This window comes from Sciurus vulgaris (genome assembly GCF_902686455.1).
Source record: "Sciurus vulgaris genome assembly, chromosome: 14".
Classification (NCBI taxonomy): domain Eukaryota; kingdom Metazoa; phylum Chordata; class Mammalia; order Rodentia; family Sciuridae; genus Sciurus; species Sciurus vulgaris.
In genome coordinates this window covers 85,780,960-85,799,843 of record NC_136475.1, presented here as the reverse complement: position 1 = coordinate 85,799,843, position 18,884 = coordinate 85,780,960, and the positions used below count along the sequence as shown (strand labels likewise).

At 38.8% G+C, this 18,884-nt stretch overlaps 1 protein-coding gene across 2 annotated transcripts in view; it reads right to left on the bottom strand.

Moving 5' to 3' along the window:
• The window catches only part of SMC6 (structural maintenance of chromosomes 6), a 68,269-nt gene extending 50,672 nt beyond the window's left edge, over nucleotides 1-17,597 (bottom strand). Inside the window, exons 1-4 of one of the 2 annotated variants that reach the window (XM_079111133.1) lie at nucleotides 17,395-17,597; nucleotides 10,649-10,791; nucleotides 7,128-7,245; nucleotides 4,845-4,950 (exon numbers count right to left, since the gene is read on the bottom strand). In XM_079111133.1, the coding sequence (XP_078967259.1) occupies nucleotides 4,845-4,950; nucleotides 7,128-7,245; nucleotides 10,649-10,786 (362 nt within the window). In that variant the 5' untranslated portion in view covers nucleotides 10,787-10,791; nucleotides 17,395-17,597. The remainder of the gene's footprint in view (nucleotides 1-4,844; nucleotides 4,951-7,127; nucleotides 7,246-10,648; nucleotides 10,792-17,394) is intronic. The other variant, XM_079111132.1, reaches the window with a different exon arrangement.
• Between the last annotated feature and the right edge of the window lie 1,287 nt (nucleotides 17,598-18,884).

Sequence of the window (18,884 nt, the reverse complement as noted above, 5' to 3'; positions counted from 1 at the left end):
TATTTCCCACACCCCAAAATAATTCAGTTAATTCACTGAAAACTTAGTTTTATATCAATAGCTAAGGACAATAGTCTACAACAGAATAATATTAAAGATATTGTGTCTGACAAAGAAGTTGAGAACAGAAGTTTGATAAAAAATAATTCACAGGGCTGGGGAGATTTGCAAGCACAGGGCCCTGGGTTCAATCCCCAACACCGCAAAAAAATAAAGCACAAATCTGCCAACAGCCTGTTAAAGTTTTTAAGAAGTTTAAAGCATTCATAGGTATGAATATCTTAAGATAAATAGGAAAAAAAAATCGATCCTTATTTGCCTATGACAAAAGACACTAATGAGCACTTATAATTTGTTTATATGCAAAAGCAGACAATATTTTCTCTGATTCATATGAACATCTGCCCAAATACTAAAGTCTTGATACAGAACTATTTAAATTGGCAATTAGATGAAACTTAACAAACTTGCCTTCATGAATTTGTAAACATACTCCAAAACTTTGCATTTACAGAAAATGTAAGAAAAAATACTCAAGATGAGTTTCACTGTAAACTACTAATGTGACAAGAAGTGTCTGCCCCTCCCCTTCCTCTTTACAAGCTCCCTCGCAGAAAGGGTTGAGCATTCCTATCATTCCACATCCCCTCGTGCACGGACTGAGCTAAATCTAGAATTTTGTACTAATGGAGCAATCAGATACTCTTCTCTTTTAAAATTCAACTTGAACTGGTTAAGTCCAAAAATAAGCCTTTATTTTAGTTAACATTATACTAAGGTCAACTGTATAGCTTTGGTTATATAAGATATCAACATTAAGGAATATGGGTGAAGAATACATGGAAAATTCTTGTACTATTTTTGCAACACTTCTGTCTAAATATTTTCAAAATAGTTTTTAAAATTTGAATTTAGACATGACCAAATCAAGAAAGAGTGATTCCTTGGTGCTATAAAGTCTGAGTTCTATGTAAGTTCAGAAACCAATTTGGTACATTATACTCTAGTGAGAAAATAAGCTGCAGAAAAGCACATAGACAAGCTGACAGAAAGAACTCACAGATACTGGCAGTGAATCATGGATTTGGAGAACACAATATCATTTCTTACACATACACACAGACACACACACAATGACAGACAGAAACTTGTACACATGAAGACACAGTGACAAAGACTAAACTGAAGAATAAGACACACAAATTCCTCCACAGACAATGAGAGGGAAGAGTCACATACCCAAACACTGGTCACAAAGAGAGAAGGAAGGAGGAGAGCACAGGCAGAGAAGTACAGCTGTGAAGGAAGAAGGGTGTGAGAGGTGCTGCAGAGGAAGAGATGCGGAAGAGACCCAAGGAAGAGAAAGGGAAGCAGAGGCCTCAACAACCAGACAAAAACAAGAGACAGAGGAGGCAGTGGTTCCTTAGCCTGGTTCCTCATAAGATCCAACTGGACTTTCTCCCTGCAGCTCCCAAGACATATATTCCTACTTCTTTATGATAAACATTCTTTCCTAGAGCAACCTTGAGTAGATAAGTGTTTATTATATTATTTTTAAGTCAAATTACCTAATTAAAACAGGTCCAGTGGCATATGCCTATAATCTTTTTTTTTTTTTTTTTTTCCCCATGTAATCTTAAGACTCAGGAGGCTGAGGCAGAAGGATTCCAAGTTGAGAGGTCAGTCTCAGCAACTCAGCAGGATCTTGTTTCAAAATAAAAATAACTGGAGATAGCTCAGAGGTAAAGCTCCCCTGGGTTCAATCCCCAGTACCAAAAAACCAACAAACAAAACAAAACACACAAAAAAATGCTATGTTCCTGAAAATCTGTAATTAATGAGATTTTTTTTTTTTTAAAGTTCCCCCAGTTGATTACATACACTCAAACAGGAGAACCATTAACAAAAACAGGACAGAGGAATGACTGATAGCATGAGATATGGAGCAAGAAACTATTTTATTTCATTAATGAATACTACTAATCTATCTACATTATCAATGTTATCAAAATTTCTCTTGATTAACAAACATGAAGATACTTCATTATCTTCATTCCTAGCTACTCCCTGCATTTGAGAGCTATCTTTAATATACCAGGAACTCTGGGGCACTGTTATCCTCCAGATTTATGTTTAATAACACTAAAAGTGTTTTTGTGAAAAATTAATTTATTAAATAAGCCTCATAATAAATGCTCAAAAAATTTGCATAAGGAGACAGGAAAAAACAAGCTATCAAAGCACTAACTCTACTGTCTCCCCCTTTATAGGGATGTGGCCTTTGCTGATGCCAAATTTGCATCAAGAGCTGGTATACCAATGCCTATAAATATAGGAGACTCCAAAGTGAAAACAGATACTATTAATAAGAGTTGTTCCAGAATGACAACATAGGCAGTGCCACAGTAAAAATATGGGTTCTGTCTGAATTACAGAAGAATCTGTCTACCCAATGAGAGCTGGCAGCAGCATGCTCCAGTGGAAAAAAGCAAGAAGGAAATATGATGCATCTGCTCTCTGGGTAGTGAGTTCCTTACAATAAATTCCACATCCTTAACTAAGTAAATCAGTGGTACAAAATGGAGCATGAGTTTCTGTCCCTCTATAACCATGCCATAGTCAATATCAAAAATAGAACTATTGCAAATATCCCAAGATCACTAGGGCTAGTATTAGAAAGGCTAAGAGTACAAAGAGGGAACTGCACACATTCAAGCAAGTGGCCTAAGGCCTAGTTTCATTTAGAAACATTTCCATGTGAGGAAGTACACTGGGAGAATTCATTCACTGACCCCATACCACTGTAAGACTGGTGGATGAGCAGAGGACTGAGTTCCAGGCAGTGTCCCAAGGCAGAGTTCTCTGGCATCTTCTAACCATGTTAACTAAGCATCTCCAAGAATTAAAATACCAACAAAAAGGGAGCACACATCCTGGGGAGGGGCACAGTGCTTGAGACGGAGGGCGAGTCTTCAGTACAACCTCAAGCTTGTACTAGACTGACAAGCTCCACGCAACATGGGACAGCTTCACAGACTTTAGCTGTGGAACCCTGTAATAGGCACAGAGCTGTGAATCGCAATTAGCCCATTCTCCAAAATAGTGATGACAGAATCAAAGACTATTAAGCAAAGAAACTTTTTACAGATAGCAAATGTGTCAAAGAAAGGAAAATAAAAGGAACAGAAATGGAAAAGCTCTTTTCGCTCCTTTTTAAGATAAGGTCAGTAAAAAGGAGACTAAGTTCAGGTTAAAGTTTTTGCTATTATTAATTGTTTTAAAATATATTAATGTTCCCCACTACAAGCAGTTGTGTCCTTGAAAAGTCAATGATTTGTGTAAATTAGTGTAAGTATCTTTTAAAAGAGTATTCAGGATAGCTCTCAGTTAGAAGTTTCTGCTTTATTTCAAGTACTTCCCAAAGGGAAAATTAAAATCTGAAGTATTTTAATTTTGAGACATAAAACACTGAATGGTACATAAAAACATCATTTCTTCCTCAAGCTTGTATTTGAGTCATGTCTTTACATATCTGGCTAAGTAAATGAGATTACTGGACAACTAAGAAACCAAGTTAAGTATAAGAAAAGAGTTGGGACCATTAGCTTAAAAGTGATGAAATACTGAATTCTTTACTTCAGACATAACTTTGTTTGGAGGGAGGAGGGAATCAGAAGACTTTATTGGGCTGGGACCCAAATAAGATAAGTGGAAACAGAAACTGTGTTAGAGAATTGACATCAAATAGTCCTCTTCAAAGCCACAGAGCATGGGAAATTATTTTTTGCATATGTTTTATTCTCTTGCATCAATTTGAAATCCTAGCTTCAAGTTAAGATTGCTCTAAGGCTTCTGAGCAATACACAAAAGCTGGCAATCCAGATTAATATCCTATTCTCATTATATTTTTGAGTAATAAAATAAGAATTTAAACAGATATAACACCAAGGAGAAAGAAAGTCTACTACATGACAAAAAGATATCACTGTTAATTATCAAATCTTCCAAAGTTCTGGGCACTGGGTGCATGAAAGAAAAAAAAAATCTCTTCTCAGGATGGAAGAGAATATTACAGTTTGGTACATTTTACTGTTATGAGAAACAAGAATTCCCTCAGAAGTTTCTGGAGTAGTATGAAAAAGGATAAAGATCAGCCTGGAGAGAGAGCCGCTAGTGGCAAAAGGCCATGCCTGACATAACATATACAGTTACATACATGAGGGTAACACAGGACAAAAAGAAATACGAACAGAAAAGTCAAAAGAGAGTATCAATATGACCATTGTGTAAGGGTTCAGATAAAACTACTGAGAGACATGTGGTGATTATGGTCCTCAAATCAAACTCACTGGGCAAAGGAAATAAAAGCAGAATCAGAGTAGAATACTTTCCTGGAATTCTTAAAAAGCTAAAGATAGAAACTTTGTGCAGGAACAACATGGCTGGTCACTGACTTTGCTCTCACCCCTATCATATTAATGTGGCCTTGCTGATGCTGGGGTTGGGTCTACAGTCAGAAAGGGGCTATATATATATAAATATTCCCTTATTAACAGAGTATACAAATCTATCACTGCTACTGCTTCCAGAGAAGTAACAGAAGCATGACTATAGGTGGGCAGGCAAATGGCAGGAAGTTACACTAGCTACCTGAAAAACAGAAGACAATAGTCAACAGCGGGCCATGTTGGCAACAAGGGCAAGAGAAAGGAATGAAGATATAGAACCTCTGTTCCCATTCTGGGAAGGCATTTTATTTCCACCCATGTCTGCACGGACTGGGAATCAAAAATAGCTCCTTCTTACTGAAGGAATAAAAACACATAAAGAGAACAAACACTTACTTCTGTCCATCTTTCACAAAACCTTTTAAAGAGGATCCTCTATTAGTAGCGACAGCTTTTCCACCAAGACCAACTATGAGAGCTGTGAGTACTGCACTCTTCCCACCTAAAAACAGGTGTTGAAGAAATCACATTCATTAAGAAAAAGTTGACTCCTGCAAGCTGAGGCAAAAAGACTGCAGAATAAATTAGTCTCATTCTGAAACAAAATGTTATAATTCAATTTTAATTTTCTTCCAGTACTAAAACAGCAAACTTTAAAAAAAAGGATTGTAAAAATCAAGAAATATTTAGCTGTCACTACTAGGAAAAAATTAGTATATTTCAGGAATCGTTTTTGCCACTAAGGAAACGGAAAGAATAATTATGATACCTTTCCAATCTGAAACTCATTATATTGTCTTGGCTCATCAGCCTAATACATGAACTTATCCCTCTATTTAAACAAATATACTTATGTAATTTTAATTATATTTTAATTAAGTACAATTATTGCTTTTTCCACAAATTCTCAGACACCAGAAACTATTTTTAACATCTCTCAAATATAAGTTCGAAATGGACAGGAATGTTGTCTCTTTCAATGTTGTAACCTCAGTTTCAGCATAAAATAAGACATCCACCCATCTGTTGTATGAATAAATGAACTTAGGAAAAAACTAGCAAAATCATAAAGATGTTTTTATATAACATTTTACTAATTATTATCCCCAACTTGAGTATTCATTTTCTAGTTTTTTGAAAAGTCTACTTATTTCCATCTTAATATATCAAAAGCTCCAATTCAAAATCTCTGAAAATTACCCAGAATATGGTAACCTTTTCCTAAACACCATGATCAACTAAGCTAATCAACTCATCAGCTCATTATCTTCCACCATACACCCCAAATTAGCCAACAATGATTAATCCAATGATTAATCCAATTTACTTCCTTCTTTCAAATTCCTATTCTAACTCTCCCTTCTCTCAATACCAAATGTACTGCCTCCACCACTTGCAATACTTCCACCCTTCTATTTTGTTTAATAAAATCATTGTTTCAAAGGTTTTTTAAAAGAAAAAATGCCTAAGAAGTTCAAAACCCAGGAATCTTTTTCTTGTCCCACGTGATCTCTCTGTAGTACTCACCTCTTTCTCTGTCCATGCCCTTCTCCTAAAAACCACTGCCTTCTTGAACAATTGCAGAAGAGAGAAAAAAGAACAAAACGGACTCTGGAGCTACACATATGCCACCTCCTATTCCAGCACCGTTACCAGGTTGTAGGCTGTGGTGTGACTCCTCTCCTTGTGCACTACTTAGGTGGAGCTATCAACAGCTGGCACCTTGCCCGCCTATCACAAGAGCTGCTTAAGTTGTCTTTCTGCCTCCTACATTTCCCCACTTCTAATCTATCCTCCACATGTGGCCAGTTTATTTGTCTTGAATTTCTTATCTGTGTCATTCCTTTACTCGAAATAAAACTGGCTCTCACTAACATCTGAAAAACTCCAAAAGCTTAATTATGACATTCGAGATTCTTAACAGCATAGCCTCATGTCAGAGCCAGCTTCTGCCCCTCCCTATATACACCACTATTATTATTCATCATTCCCCATACACATCTTCTGTTCCTCCAAACATGTGAGGATGAGCAATCTTTGCCTGGAATACTTAGCCTTCTTCTCAAATGAGACCTAAAGAGTTTGTCATTTTCATTCCAAGTACCACCAAATATATCACCTCCGCATAAAAGTGTTCACTGGTCACAAGAGTAAGAATTGTTTTCATGTTTAGAGTCCCAAGACACTTCATTTGTGCTCTAACAATTATCTAGACAAAGTAGTACAAGGCTGCCTCAATCTCGATGAGGACAGCCTGTCCACTCTTCTATGGTACTGACTTCAAGGTAAACAAATTTTTAAAATATGAGGGAAACTGCTGGGTACAGGGTACATGTGTGAAAGTCCCAGATACTCAGGAAGTTGAAGAAGGAGGATCCCTTGAACCCAGGAGTTCCAAACAGGCCTGGGCACAGTGAGAGACTCATCCAGAAAAAGAGAAGAGAAGAAAAAAGAAAAAAAAGGAATATTTATCCCTACTGCTTAAATAATGTATTTAAAGTTAACCCAATATATTCCTAAAGTATACAGTGACAGTAACTACTGAGAATATTACAAGTTAAAGACCCATAAACAAAGTATTTATCAGTAGTATGAGATACCAGTTTCAAAAAGTGAAACGTAAATGCATTCTCATCTCAAAGTACTATTCAGTCAAAGAGGAGGGTAAAAAGCACTTACTTCCATTATTACCAACAACAAAGTTGACATTAGAACCGAATTTAAAGGGTCCAAGCATTGAATGGCACATGAAGTTTCTTAGATGAATACTCTCAATTATTCCAACTTCTGCTGCAGTCTATTAATAAAGAAAAAGGAAAAAAATAAATCTCACTCATTATAAACTTATTATAAAATCACTCATTATTATAGACTTGTCTATATCTACAAAATCTCCTGCTGGGATTTTTATTTTTATTTATTTATTTATTTTTTTGCAGTGCTAGGGATCAAACGCAGGGCCTTGTGCTTGCAAGGCAAGCACTCTCCCGACTGAGCTCTCTCCCAACCCTCCTGCTGGGATTTTGATAGGAACTAATTAAACTTGTATATAATTTTGGGAAAGAACTGACATTTGTCAATGTTGAGTCTTCCAACTTGTTAAGTCTGTCTCTCCATTTATTTATATCTTTGATTCATCAGCACTGCATAGTTTTTAGCACAGAAGTTCTACACATATTAAATTAGTTGTTATGGTGTGGATATGAGGTGTCCCCCAAAAGCTCACATGTAAGACAATGAAAGAGGGTTCAGAGGGGAAAGGATTGGGTTGTGGGAGCCTTAACCCAATCAGTGAATTAATCCCTTGATGGGATTAATTGAGTGGTAACTGAATGTGGGTAGTGTGTGGATAGAGGAGGTGGGACATTGGGGTCATGGCTTCAGGGTATATATTTGTATCTGGTAAGCGGAGATCTCTTCCTCTACTTCCTGATCATTATGTGAGCTGCTTCCCTTTGCCACACTCTTCCGCCATGATGTCCTGCCTCACCTTGAGCCCTGAGGAATGGAGCCTGCTGTCTGGAACCGAAAGCCCCCAAATAAACTTTTCCTCCTATATAATTGTTCTAGTTGGGTCTTTTAGTCGCAGTGGCAAAGGACTAAAACATTAGCTTTACACCTAAGTATTTCATTTTTAAAGATAATTTTAGACCAGTTCTAGATGCACAGTAAAACTCAGAGAAAAATACAGATTTCCCATATGTTCCTTCCGGGCACATGTACAGCCTCCCCCATTATCAACACTCCCCAACACAAAGGTACATTTGTTGAAGTTAAAAAACCTACATTGACATATCATGATCATTCCAAGTTCATCTTTTACATCAGGGTTCATTCCTGGTGTTGTGATTCTATGAGTTTGAAAACATTAATAATGATATGTACTGACAATTATAGAATGCTTTCCCTGCTCTCAAAGTCCTCTGTACCCTCATCCTTCTCTTAACCGCAACCAACCACATACCTTTTAACTGTTCCCAGAGTTCTGCCTTTTCCAGAATGGAAACTTAAAATCACATAGCATGAAGCTTTCCAGATTGGCTTCTTTCATGTTGAAATATGCATTTTTGTTTCCTCTGTGTCTTTTCATGGCTTGATTGAACATTTGTTTTTAGTGCTAAAAAAATACTCAACTGCCTGAATGCAGTGTGGTTTACTGATCCATTCATCTTCTGAAAGCCATCTTCTTTACTTTCATGTTTTGGTAATTATCAATAAAGTTATAAAAATCTGAGCAGGCTTTTGTATGGGTATTAGTTTTCAATTCCTCTGGGTAAATACTAGGGTGCAGGATTGCTGCATTGTATAATATGAGTATATTTAGTTTTGTTAAAAATTGCCAAACTATTTTCCAAAGTGGCTGTACTATTTTGCATTCCCAAGCAATGAAGGAAAGCTCCTGTTGCTCTATATCCTTGTCAGCATTTGGTGGTGGTGGTGGTCTGGATTTTCTCCATTCCACAATGTATACATTGGTATCCCATTTTAATTTGCAATTCCCTGAAACATTTTATTTTTTTTAGGATTTTAAATGACATATTTGCATTTTAATGTCTATATGCTCAATGCCACTATATTTAAAATATAAATTTTGAAAATGTTTACCTTCTAATTTTGTTGAATGCACTTATTAGTTTTAAGAATTTTTTTTTTGTAAATTCCTTGAGATTTTCTATGTAGTCAGGTCATTGCAAATAGTGACAGTGTCATTTTTTTCCTTCTCAACTTCTATATCGTTTCCTTTTCTTGTTTTATTTGGCACCATATAAACCTCCCAGTACAATGTTGATTAAGAATGATGAGAACAAATATTCTTTTTTAAAAAAATATATACTCTTTTGTTTTAACCCTTATTTTATTCAAACCCAGTGCCTCACACATGCCAGGCAACTGCTCTACCACTGAGCTAAAACCCCAGCCCTGAGAACAGATACTCTTGTCTTATTACTAATCTTTAGGGAAAAGCATTCAATGTTTCATCACTAAGTATCTTAGCAGCAACTTTTTCTCTCATTGCTCCTTATGACATTAATTTCCTCTATCCCTATTTTTCTAAGTTTTAATCATGCAGGGATGTCAAATTATGTCAAATACTTTGGCCCCATCAACTGCTATGACCATAAGCCTTGTCTTCTTTAAACTACAATATGATGAATCACACTGACATGATTTTCTGATACTGAACCAGGCTGGCATGCTTAGAAGAAACCCATTTGATCATAATGTGTATTTCCTACTTATTGTTAAGTTCTACCTTCTAGTAACTGTTAAACATTTCTGCATCCATATTCATGAGGTAAATGCACACGTGGTTTGCTTTTTTGGCTCCTCCTTGTCTAGTTTTGGTATCAAGATAATGAATTGAAGTGTTCCCTCCTCTTCTGTGTTCTTGAAAAGACCATGTGGAATCCATGTTAATTCCTCCCTAAAATATTTGCTACAATTCTCCAATGAAACCAACTGGGAATGGAGATTTCTTTTTTAAAGAGGGTGTTAAAATATGAATTAAGGTTTCTCAATAGTTACAACAGAGTTATGCAAATGACCTTTTTACCTTGGGTGAGTTGTGGTTGTTTTTGCTTTCCAAGAAAACAGTCTACTTCACCAAAATTTTCAGATTTATGTGCACAGAATTATTAACTGTATTTCCTTATCCTTTTAATCTTTTTCATGTCAACCATGTCTATAGTCATAAACCCTATTTCATCTCTGATATTGGTAATTTATGTCTTTTCTCTTTTGTTGAATGAAGTCTGTCAATTTTATCCATCTTCTTTGAATATTTTCTCTATTAACTTTTAAAATAACTAATACAAACTCAAAAAACAGTCAGAAAAGGCTATTTGTACCTTGGCTCTTTAAAAATCTTACTACTTTTTCCTGATAATGCATCATTATAGAATATGGACATAAAACAGCCATGAGAAGCCAATCAAAAAACATAATTTTAAGCGGGGGTGTGTGTGGGGGTGGCACATGACTGTAATTCCAGCAGCTCGGGAGACTGAGGCAGGAGGATCTATAGTTCAAGACTGGCTTCAGCAAAAGTGAGGCACTAAAAACTCAAGTGAGACCCTGTCTCCAAATAAAATACAAAATAGGATCGGGGATGTGGCTCAGTGGTGGAGTGCCCCTGAGTTCAATCCCCAGTAAGCAAAAACAAAAAGCAAAAAACCACAATTTTATAATTTTGCACTTACCAAAGTAGAGGTACCATTAGTGAATGAAACTGTACATTCATCTTCATCACCATCTTTATCAAAATCCTCCAGTTCTTCTTGTCTTGGTCTTTTGGCATTTTCAGGAGAAAAGAAATTTTCTTCCTTTCTTTTGGCCATCAGGTCTGAACAAATATTTATAGTAAAAATGAAATAAATCAAGTACAGCATGTGATCATTTAATAAACATTAAACTTAACAAAATAAATCACACAAGCTCTGGAGGGGGAATTCGAGAGACAGAAGAACAGTGAAAGAAGAACAGTGAAAGACATTCCTACACAGTGTTTAACTTTTAGTCCACTACTTTTCAAAGTTATATAATGACAGACTCAATTCTGCAGAAATAACAAAGATGTATATATATTCTGGAGTAACTGTTTTGGGGAACTGTCTTTGTCAGGTCTTGATACTATGATAATGAATGCTTCATTAAGCGAAATGGGTAGCTTGTCCCCCTTTTTAGGCTCTAAACTGTCTTCTGGTGAATTGCATTTTAATGTTTTATGAAAATGAGAAAGAACTATGCTTAAACCTATTCTATTCAATAGTGAAGGCCTTTTTAAAGCTAATTTTATGAAATAATTTCCATTTTTTCCTTATATACTGGATTTTACAGGTTCACAATATATTCCTAAACTGCTATTTTATAATTTGATTTCTCAAAACATGGATAACAAAGACAAAATTATTACGTCACAACTTACAAAATTCTTATCTGTAGTCACAACTTTTTTTCATGCAAATTTTACTGTTTGAGAGCTATCTTGAACATTTTTCTCTAAACTAGTGCTTGTGTTATCAAATCGAGCTTTTCTTTAAGGAGACTTTTAATGATAATTCACATATTTTTATGCAACTAAATATAAGGGGTATGTACTGGGGCTAGAGTTAAATCTCTAATTCCTCCTTCCAAAACACAAGTTTAAAAAGCAATTGGAGAGTTCTGCTTCCAGGACTATAGAATAAAGGTATTTTTCCTACTAAAAACTTTGGATGTAATATATAAAATAAACTTAAGAACATTCTGAAAGATGAAAAGAAAGCATTATCTAGACCAAGGATCCGGACCCAAGAACAACATAGCAGTGAGTTCTCAGCTTGTTTCACGCCTTCAATATTCCAGACTTGGAGTAACCACAACTGGGAAATATCTACATGGGCAGGAAAAAAAAAAAAAAAAAAAAAAAAAAAGCCCCAACAAAGTCTGATCTTCTCTATTCTTTTCTCAAGAAAAAGGATAATGAATAAGATAGAACACTCTTAGACAATAACTGCCTTACTTCTGTCAAACACCACTGAAAAAACCAAGGCTCCTTCTCCTCTGATGCCAGCAAAGTTCAAGCATGGACTCTGATCCTGGGAAGGCTAAATAAAAAGGAGCATCTCCACAACCCAATGGAGGTACAGTCAGAGAAGGCTAAGTAGACCAAGCAAGCAGACCAAATTGGGGGACCAGGATAATGGTGTCAGAAGAGACCATTTAAAGGACCTAGACTTCCATCCACAGCAGGCAATAACAAGGTACTGTTTATTCCACTCCCTGGATTTTTGTTAGGAGAAGCCTAGTGAAAAATCAGGACATGCACAGATATGGGGAGACCACCCTTACTGCAGTATCATTGAGGACCACACAGAGGACTGAACTGCCACCTTAACCTACCAGTCACCCCAGCTAAGGAAGCAGTTCTGGTTAAGTTCTAGATCTGACTCTCCATGACCTAATATCAAGGATGATAAAGGCTATGATCTCCTAAAAAGGTACGAAGACCTTAAAGGGTTTTTATTTAAATCTATCAATATTTATCATATTAGAAATTACAATTGAGAAATCTATACAACAAAGAACACACAAGTACACCTTCTATTAGACAAAGCAATGACATCCATCACATGTTGTTACCTCTGGAAAACTCCAGTGTACGCTCAACAGTAAATCAGAGTGAAAAAGGCAAATGATGTTTTACTACTATTATGAAAATAGTTTTGATCCTGTAGACCTCAGGAAAGAGCTTCATGGATCCCTGCACTGCACTTTGCAAACTGCTGCTGCAGAGGATACTATAGGCAAATCCATGATATAGTGCCACACATGATACAGCATAGCAAGCAAGCAGTAAAGTTAGAGCAGTTAGAATAAAAGGGACCACAGAAAGACCTACAGATTCTTTATTGCAGTGTGGTCCAAGAACCAACAAGCATCATCCAGATGCTTCCAGGGAACTGGGTATATAACCAAAATCTCAGGCCCCACCCTAGAGCAAGTGAATCAGAATCTTCAACCAAAAAGCCTTTGTGATTTATACATAACATTTCATATAATCATATACAAAAAGTATGTGATTTATACATAACATTTTTATAAAGTTTTGAGGAGGACTGTGAGTAATCTTGTTTAAGAACTTGGGCTTTAGTCTATTTTGAAGGCAATGTAAAAACCTAATACAGTATGACAAATCAAATGCCACTTAAAGGCATATTATGGACACACCCAAAATCAAATGTTTTCTGGGACAAAATTGCCATTAGAGTCACATCTACATAATATTCAGCACCATTCTTTGCAAATAATTTATCCTGAATCTCTTATAGAAGCCAAAACTTCAAAAATCAAACATAGTTTTCAAGTTATTTAATAACAAGAATCAAAGTACATTATCTTCAACTTGTGGCTAACTTACATTTCTCAAAATACTACCAAGTTATTACACTTTCTTCTCTCTAACCCCTTCTCTACTCCCTTTCCAAACACTAAGCAGTAATTTACTTATTGCAGAATAGCAAAAAGATGCCATTACTTTTTGATTTTCCCAACATTTGCCTTCTTAGATACTATTTTTATTAATACCTAGTAAGTGATCTCAAATTACAAAACTGATTTTAGTATTTTATCATTAGAGAACAGTGGTTTTACAAGCTAAATCGAAGGAGAGAGATGCACTAAGGTGTTACAAACTTCTTACAATAAACATGAGAATCCATACCAAATGGAAGACAGTACAAACACTATATGATGACAATGTTTTTATTTGCTGGGTATAGCCTGGGATTTGCAGTTTGCAGTTAGGTTGCCAAGATAACTTGCAATCTACCACACTGAGGAGCCTACCTTTTAAAATAGGAATCACTTGGTAATTTAATAATGATGGATTTTCAAAAACAGATATGAATGTCCTGATGTTCTCAGAGTTAGAGGTTAAAATAGTAAAACTGTTCCCAATGGGATAAAGAAAGACATTAACTGGGAAACACACACACACACACACACACAAACAAACAAAAGAACCTAGAATGTACACACAAAAAAGAAAAAGCTCCTCTGGCAATTTTCAATACATAGATATAGCTCTACACAGCTTTAAGTATTTGCTAACACAATTTTAAAAAATCTGAATTAAGGAACACATCATTTCTCCCTTATAGGAAACAAATACCATCAAAGCAGAGACACTGAGGATCATCGATTAAAAAATAAGTTCAAAAGAAAAAATCAATATTTAAAGTATTATAGCATGTAGCTACATAAGAAATTTGAAAGCTATCACATGAATTTTAACAGGATTATAAATTTCTAACAAATTTTAATAAGTATCTAGTAATTCATACTTCCTATTAATACCAAAGTGTGGACTAACCATAGTAAAAGACATAACAGAATAAGAACTGTCTAGTGCTATAAGAGTTTTAGAATTATTGGGAGTTTTTTTGTTTTGTTTTGTTTTGGTACTGGGAATTGACCACAGGAGTGCTTTACCACTGAGCTAGATTCCCAGAGCTTTTTATTTTTTAGTTTGAGACAGGGTCTCGCTAAATTGCTTAGGACCTCACTAAATTGCTGAGGCTAGCCTCACACTTGAAATCCTCCTGAGTCACTGGGATTACAGGCATGCACCACCACACTAGACAGAAGTATCAGGTTTTTATTAAAGGCACGTTACTGCTATTTTTGAATCTGCCCCAGCTTGTGTTTACCTCATCCCCAATTCCACTCTTCCCACCACAAAAGACACATTCATTCTACACTGAACAACCTCACATTTGCATGTGTGGTGCTGGGAACTGAACCCAGAACCTTGTTCATGCTAGGCAAACACACTACTATTGAGCTACAGCCCAGCCCCACAATCTTATGTTTAATGTAAAGAATTAAGTATATTGTTTAGAATGTATTATGGGATTCACTAGATATTAAGTACTTAAAACTTTTTTAAGTCCATTCATCAAAAATTCAAGATCAGCAAAACTGGGAAGTACTGTTCACATTTTAGGTAATAAAAATGTGAATACTCAGATTTGTTTTCAAAATATCCCTATGGTCTCAATATAGTGGACATAGGAACAGTGAGAATAATTAGATTTAGTGAGATTAACTAGATGAAGAGACTAGATTCTTATCTTATAAAGGGCTGAACAAAAACTTTGGCCAGTATCAGGGATGAAAGGAGATGAAACCAAAAGATTTAAAAAACTGGTTATAATTCCAAATGAGTAGAATTAACATTTGTTGAATAACTATGCCTTAGTTTTTGAGATACTTTACCTTTTTTTTAATCTTATACATTCTTACAAATAATGCTCTTATTTTTTTTATAAAAGGGGAAGTTAAGACTCTAACAAAAGACCTGAACTTAAGTAGCTACAACTTAGTTCCAACTCATAAAAGGTAATACAACTTAGCAGAGCCCAGATCCAAATCCAGGTTTGTCAAACCTGAAGTCCAACCTTTTTTAATGGCCAGTTTCTTACCGGCATAAACAAATGAAATTAGCAGCTTATTCATAGGCAGTGAAACCCGCTATTAATCTTTTCTTTATCTTCTTGTCTATCCTTTATTTAAACTACAAAAATTTTCCTATTATGATGTACCTGTCATGTTTTAATTAAACTTTAGCCTTGCTTTATAAGATTTTAGTTTGTCTTTCATCTTCTCACTTAATGCTAACTGCCATTATAAGTACACAGCAGGTTTGTCAAGGAGGGAGGATAAATAATAGATTTATTTTGTTTGAAAACAGTTTTAAGAGTTCCCAGGATATTGAGAGAGTTTTGTAGGTCGTAAAATATTCAGCAGAGGTGGATTTGGAAGTGCCGGGAAGAAAACTATAGAAAGTAACTTGAATTTGGTGAGGAAGGAAAACATGTTGAGGAAAAGATGTAACTCATTCAACTAGTAAATAAAAAATTTGAACATTAATACAAGGTACTATACTTGACCCTTTGCTAGCTGAACCTTAGGGTTTGTGCATACAGAACTGTGGCATTTAATTCCAGCCTAAATATACTTTTATATAAAATGTTGAGTTACTTATTAATTTCTGAAAGTCAGTCAAGTATTTGGGGGTGGGGGGGGCGGGGTGCTGTAGATTAAACCCACAACCTCAGGCATGATAAGCAAACAAACGACCAATGACCTACATCCCCAGACCAGCCAAGTGTATCTTTGATTTTAAAATTTTGTTTTAAAAATGACAGTCAAGATTTAGGTAAGTATTACATAAAATTCAAGACTAGGCACTCAGTAAAATAAACCTTTAGGGAATAAAACTTGTTTTTCACTGTAACAACTTTAACATTCCATTTGAAATTACTTTTTGCCAGTCAATACTAAATGTTTTATACTAATTATAGATAATGATATGTAACTTTGTTTTTCCCCCATAGGTAAATATAACTTTGTTTCTCTCCCATCCCCATATTTAAGACCTGAGTTACAAACTAAAACTTAAGGTGGTACTAATCTGCCCAAAATCACATAACTGTCTCAAACAAAAACATATTTCTAAGCAATATCCTAGCAGTCTCCAAAATTCTGTACTTGCACTCATTCAGCAAACGAAATTTTGAATATGCATTCCAATACACATAACACAAATATGTCAGTCTGTACGCTTCACATACTAAGAGAATGAGATAAAGTAAATCCAAGTAAAAGTTCTGATATGTTCCCTCCCACCTCCATGGAACTCTCTGCAGACCACTCTGCACATGCTACTGTCCATTACAAAAGCCTACACGTTTCGGAACAGCTTGTCCTTTAAACAGTGGCTCTTAATCTCCTGCTCATTAAATATACCCAGAATTATAAAAACACATAACTTCGGTTTTCAGGGTTTAAGCATCAAATAAGTGCTCTTTCTAGGAATCTCATCCCAGAATTATCTCAAGCCCTAAGACTCTGACAGCCCTTTCTTTACCCTCGAGTCCTGTTTTCTGCAATTCCCAGCCGCGATTCTTTTCCAGTTAAATTCCCCAAGACATCGGGGAGGAAAACATGCCACCACAAAACCTTCCGACACCACGATTTCATCTGGATGATGCAGCGGCGTTTCCACGAGACCGGGACTTAACGGCAGACCCCGCCGCCGCGATGCTTGCACATGTCCCTTAAACACACTCGGGCTGCACCCGCGGGTCCCACGGACTCGGGACGCGAGCCCAGCTCCCTGCGGGACCTCACCCGTGACCGCCGACGCCGGACGCCCGGGGACGCGGAGGGCGGGCCGGGCGCAGACCGCCAAGTTTCCCGCGGCCGCGACCTGCGCCCTGCGGAGAGGGCGCCGCGGTCCACCGCGCGCTCAAGGGGTCGCCGGCACCGTCCGCGCCCGCGGGGCGGCCCGGGACGCGGCGGCCCTGCAGCTCCCGTGTGGGCCCGGGGGGCCAGCTGAGGGGCCAGGGGCGGGGGACGGGTCCCGGGGCCAGGGACAGCGAAGCGCGCGCCCGCACCTTACCTCCAGCAAGTCGAAATCTCTCCAAGGGACCCGACCGCCGGGGCTGTCGCGGTGCGACCGGGCGCAAATGCCACCGTGAGAGAGTCGCGGCCTCGGCTGGCCGCTGTTGGGCCGCCGAGAACCGCGCGCCGGCCGCAGGAGAAGGCAGGAGCTCCGCCGCCCCGGCGCCCACCGCGGGACGGTCCGCGCCTGCGCCCGCCCAGCACCCCCGGACTTCTCCCGCGCCTGCGCGCTTCAGGCATTTCGCGCCACTCGAGCGCGAGTGGAGGGGCCGGAAGTGCCGGCGGGCGGGCGGAGGAAGCTGGTAGGCACGCCCCGCGGTGGCAGTGGCGGCGGAGGCGGTGCCGGCGGCGCGGCGGGAGATTTACCTACAAGCAAAGGGAAATCGCCGGACGCCCCGGACGCCCCAGACGCCCCGGACGCCCCGGGCAACAGGTTCGCGCATGCGCCCGCGGGCCGGCTCGGGGCAGGAAGAAGCCGCCCCAGGAGGCTCGGGCCGGGAGAGTGACTAGCCATTTCCCGGAAAAGGCGGGCCGGCGGGGGAGGGACGGAATTCGAAAGTGCCCGCCGGAGCTCTCGGCGCGGCCGCCGTGCCGCTTCGCTGGCGTTTCCTGTGGAAAGGAACGAGGACTCTTTTCCCTTTGAGAAAACCCGAAAGGTGGAGGCGGCAATAGTTAGGCTTCAGTCCAAACTGGTAAACGACGAAGGGCTTCTTCCACCGAGGTGGAAGGGCGGTCCGGGTAAGTCCCGTGGGACCCTGGAGAGCCGACCCTGTTCTTCCGCCGGCTCTTCGGAAAGGCTGGGCTGGGGGCGAGCTCCGAGGTCGCGGGCTGGTCCGCGGCCCGCCCTCCTCCTCGACGGCTTCTGCGGCGCCCCTGGAATAAAGGGGAGCTCGCGGGCCAGGCCTCTCGGCCGCAGTCCTGCCTCTGCTTTTTGCCGGCAGGTGGGCTGCGGGCCCGCGCCACCGAGTGCAGGGTCCCCATTGTCCCCTCCGGCCCCCATGGGGCTCAAGGCTATGTGGACGAGCCTGTCCGCTGCTCTTTTACGTTAGTTTGAGTAGTTCTGTAGGAGTCGCTTAAGGCATCGGGGTTGGGTATTTACAGTCTCGCCCCGCGCCACCCTAGAGTGTAAACCACGTCCATAAATATCGCACCGATGAGTTCCTTGGCTTAGCTTTGCGCTCACTTCCCAACCCGACGCTTATCCACCTGTCAGTCATTACACAACCTTTCCCCCGAATATGCAGACCTCGTCGAGTAAGCTAGTCAAGTTCCATGATCCGGAATCTTCCGGGTGGGGAAAAAAATGGCATTTGCCGCCACTCCACCCCCATCTGATGTCCAACCTCCGGTTTCCCAAGAACATTTTACTCGTGAAAGTAAATATATGTCGTGGCCTTTGCCAAGGAGCAATGCAAAGTTGTATGATCAACAGACTAAAATACGAGGCCAAATCGATCCTGATTGGAAACTAATAGGAAACATTCGTGG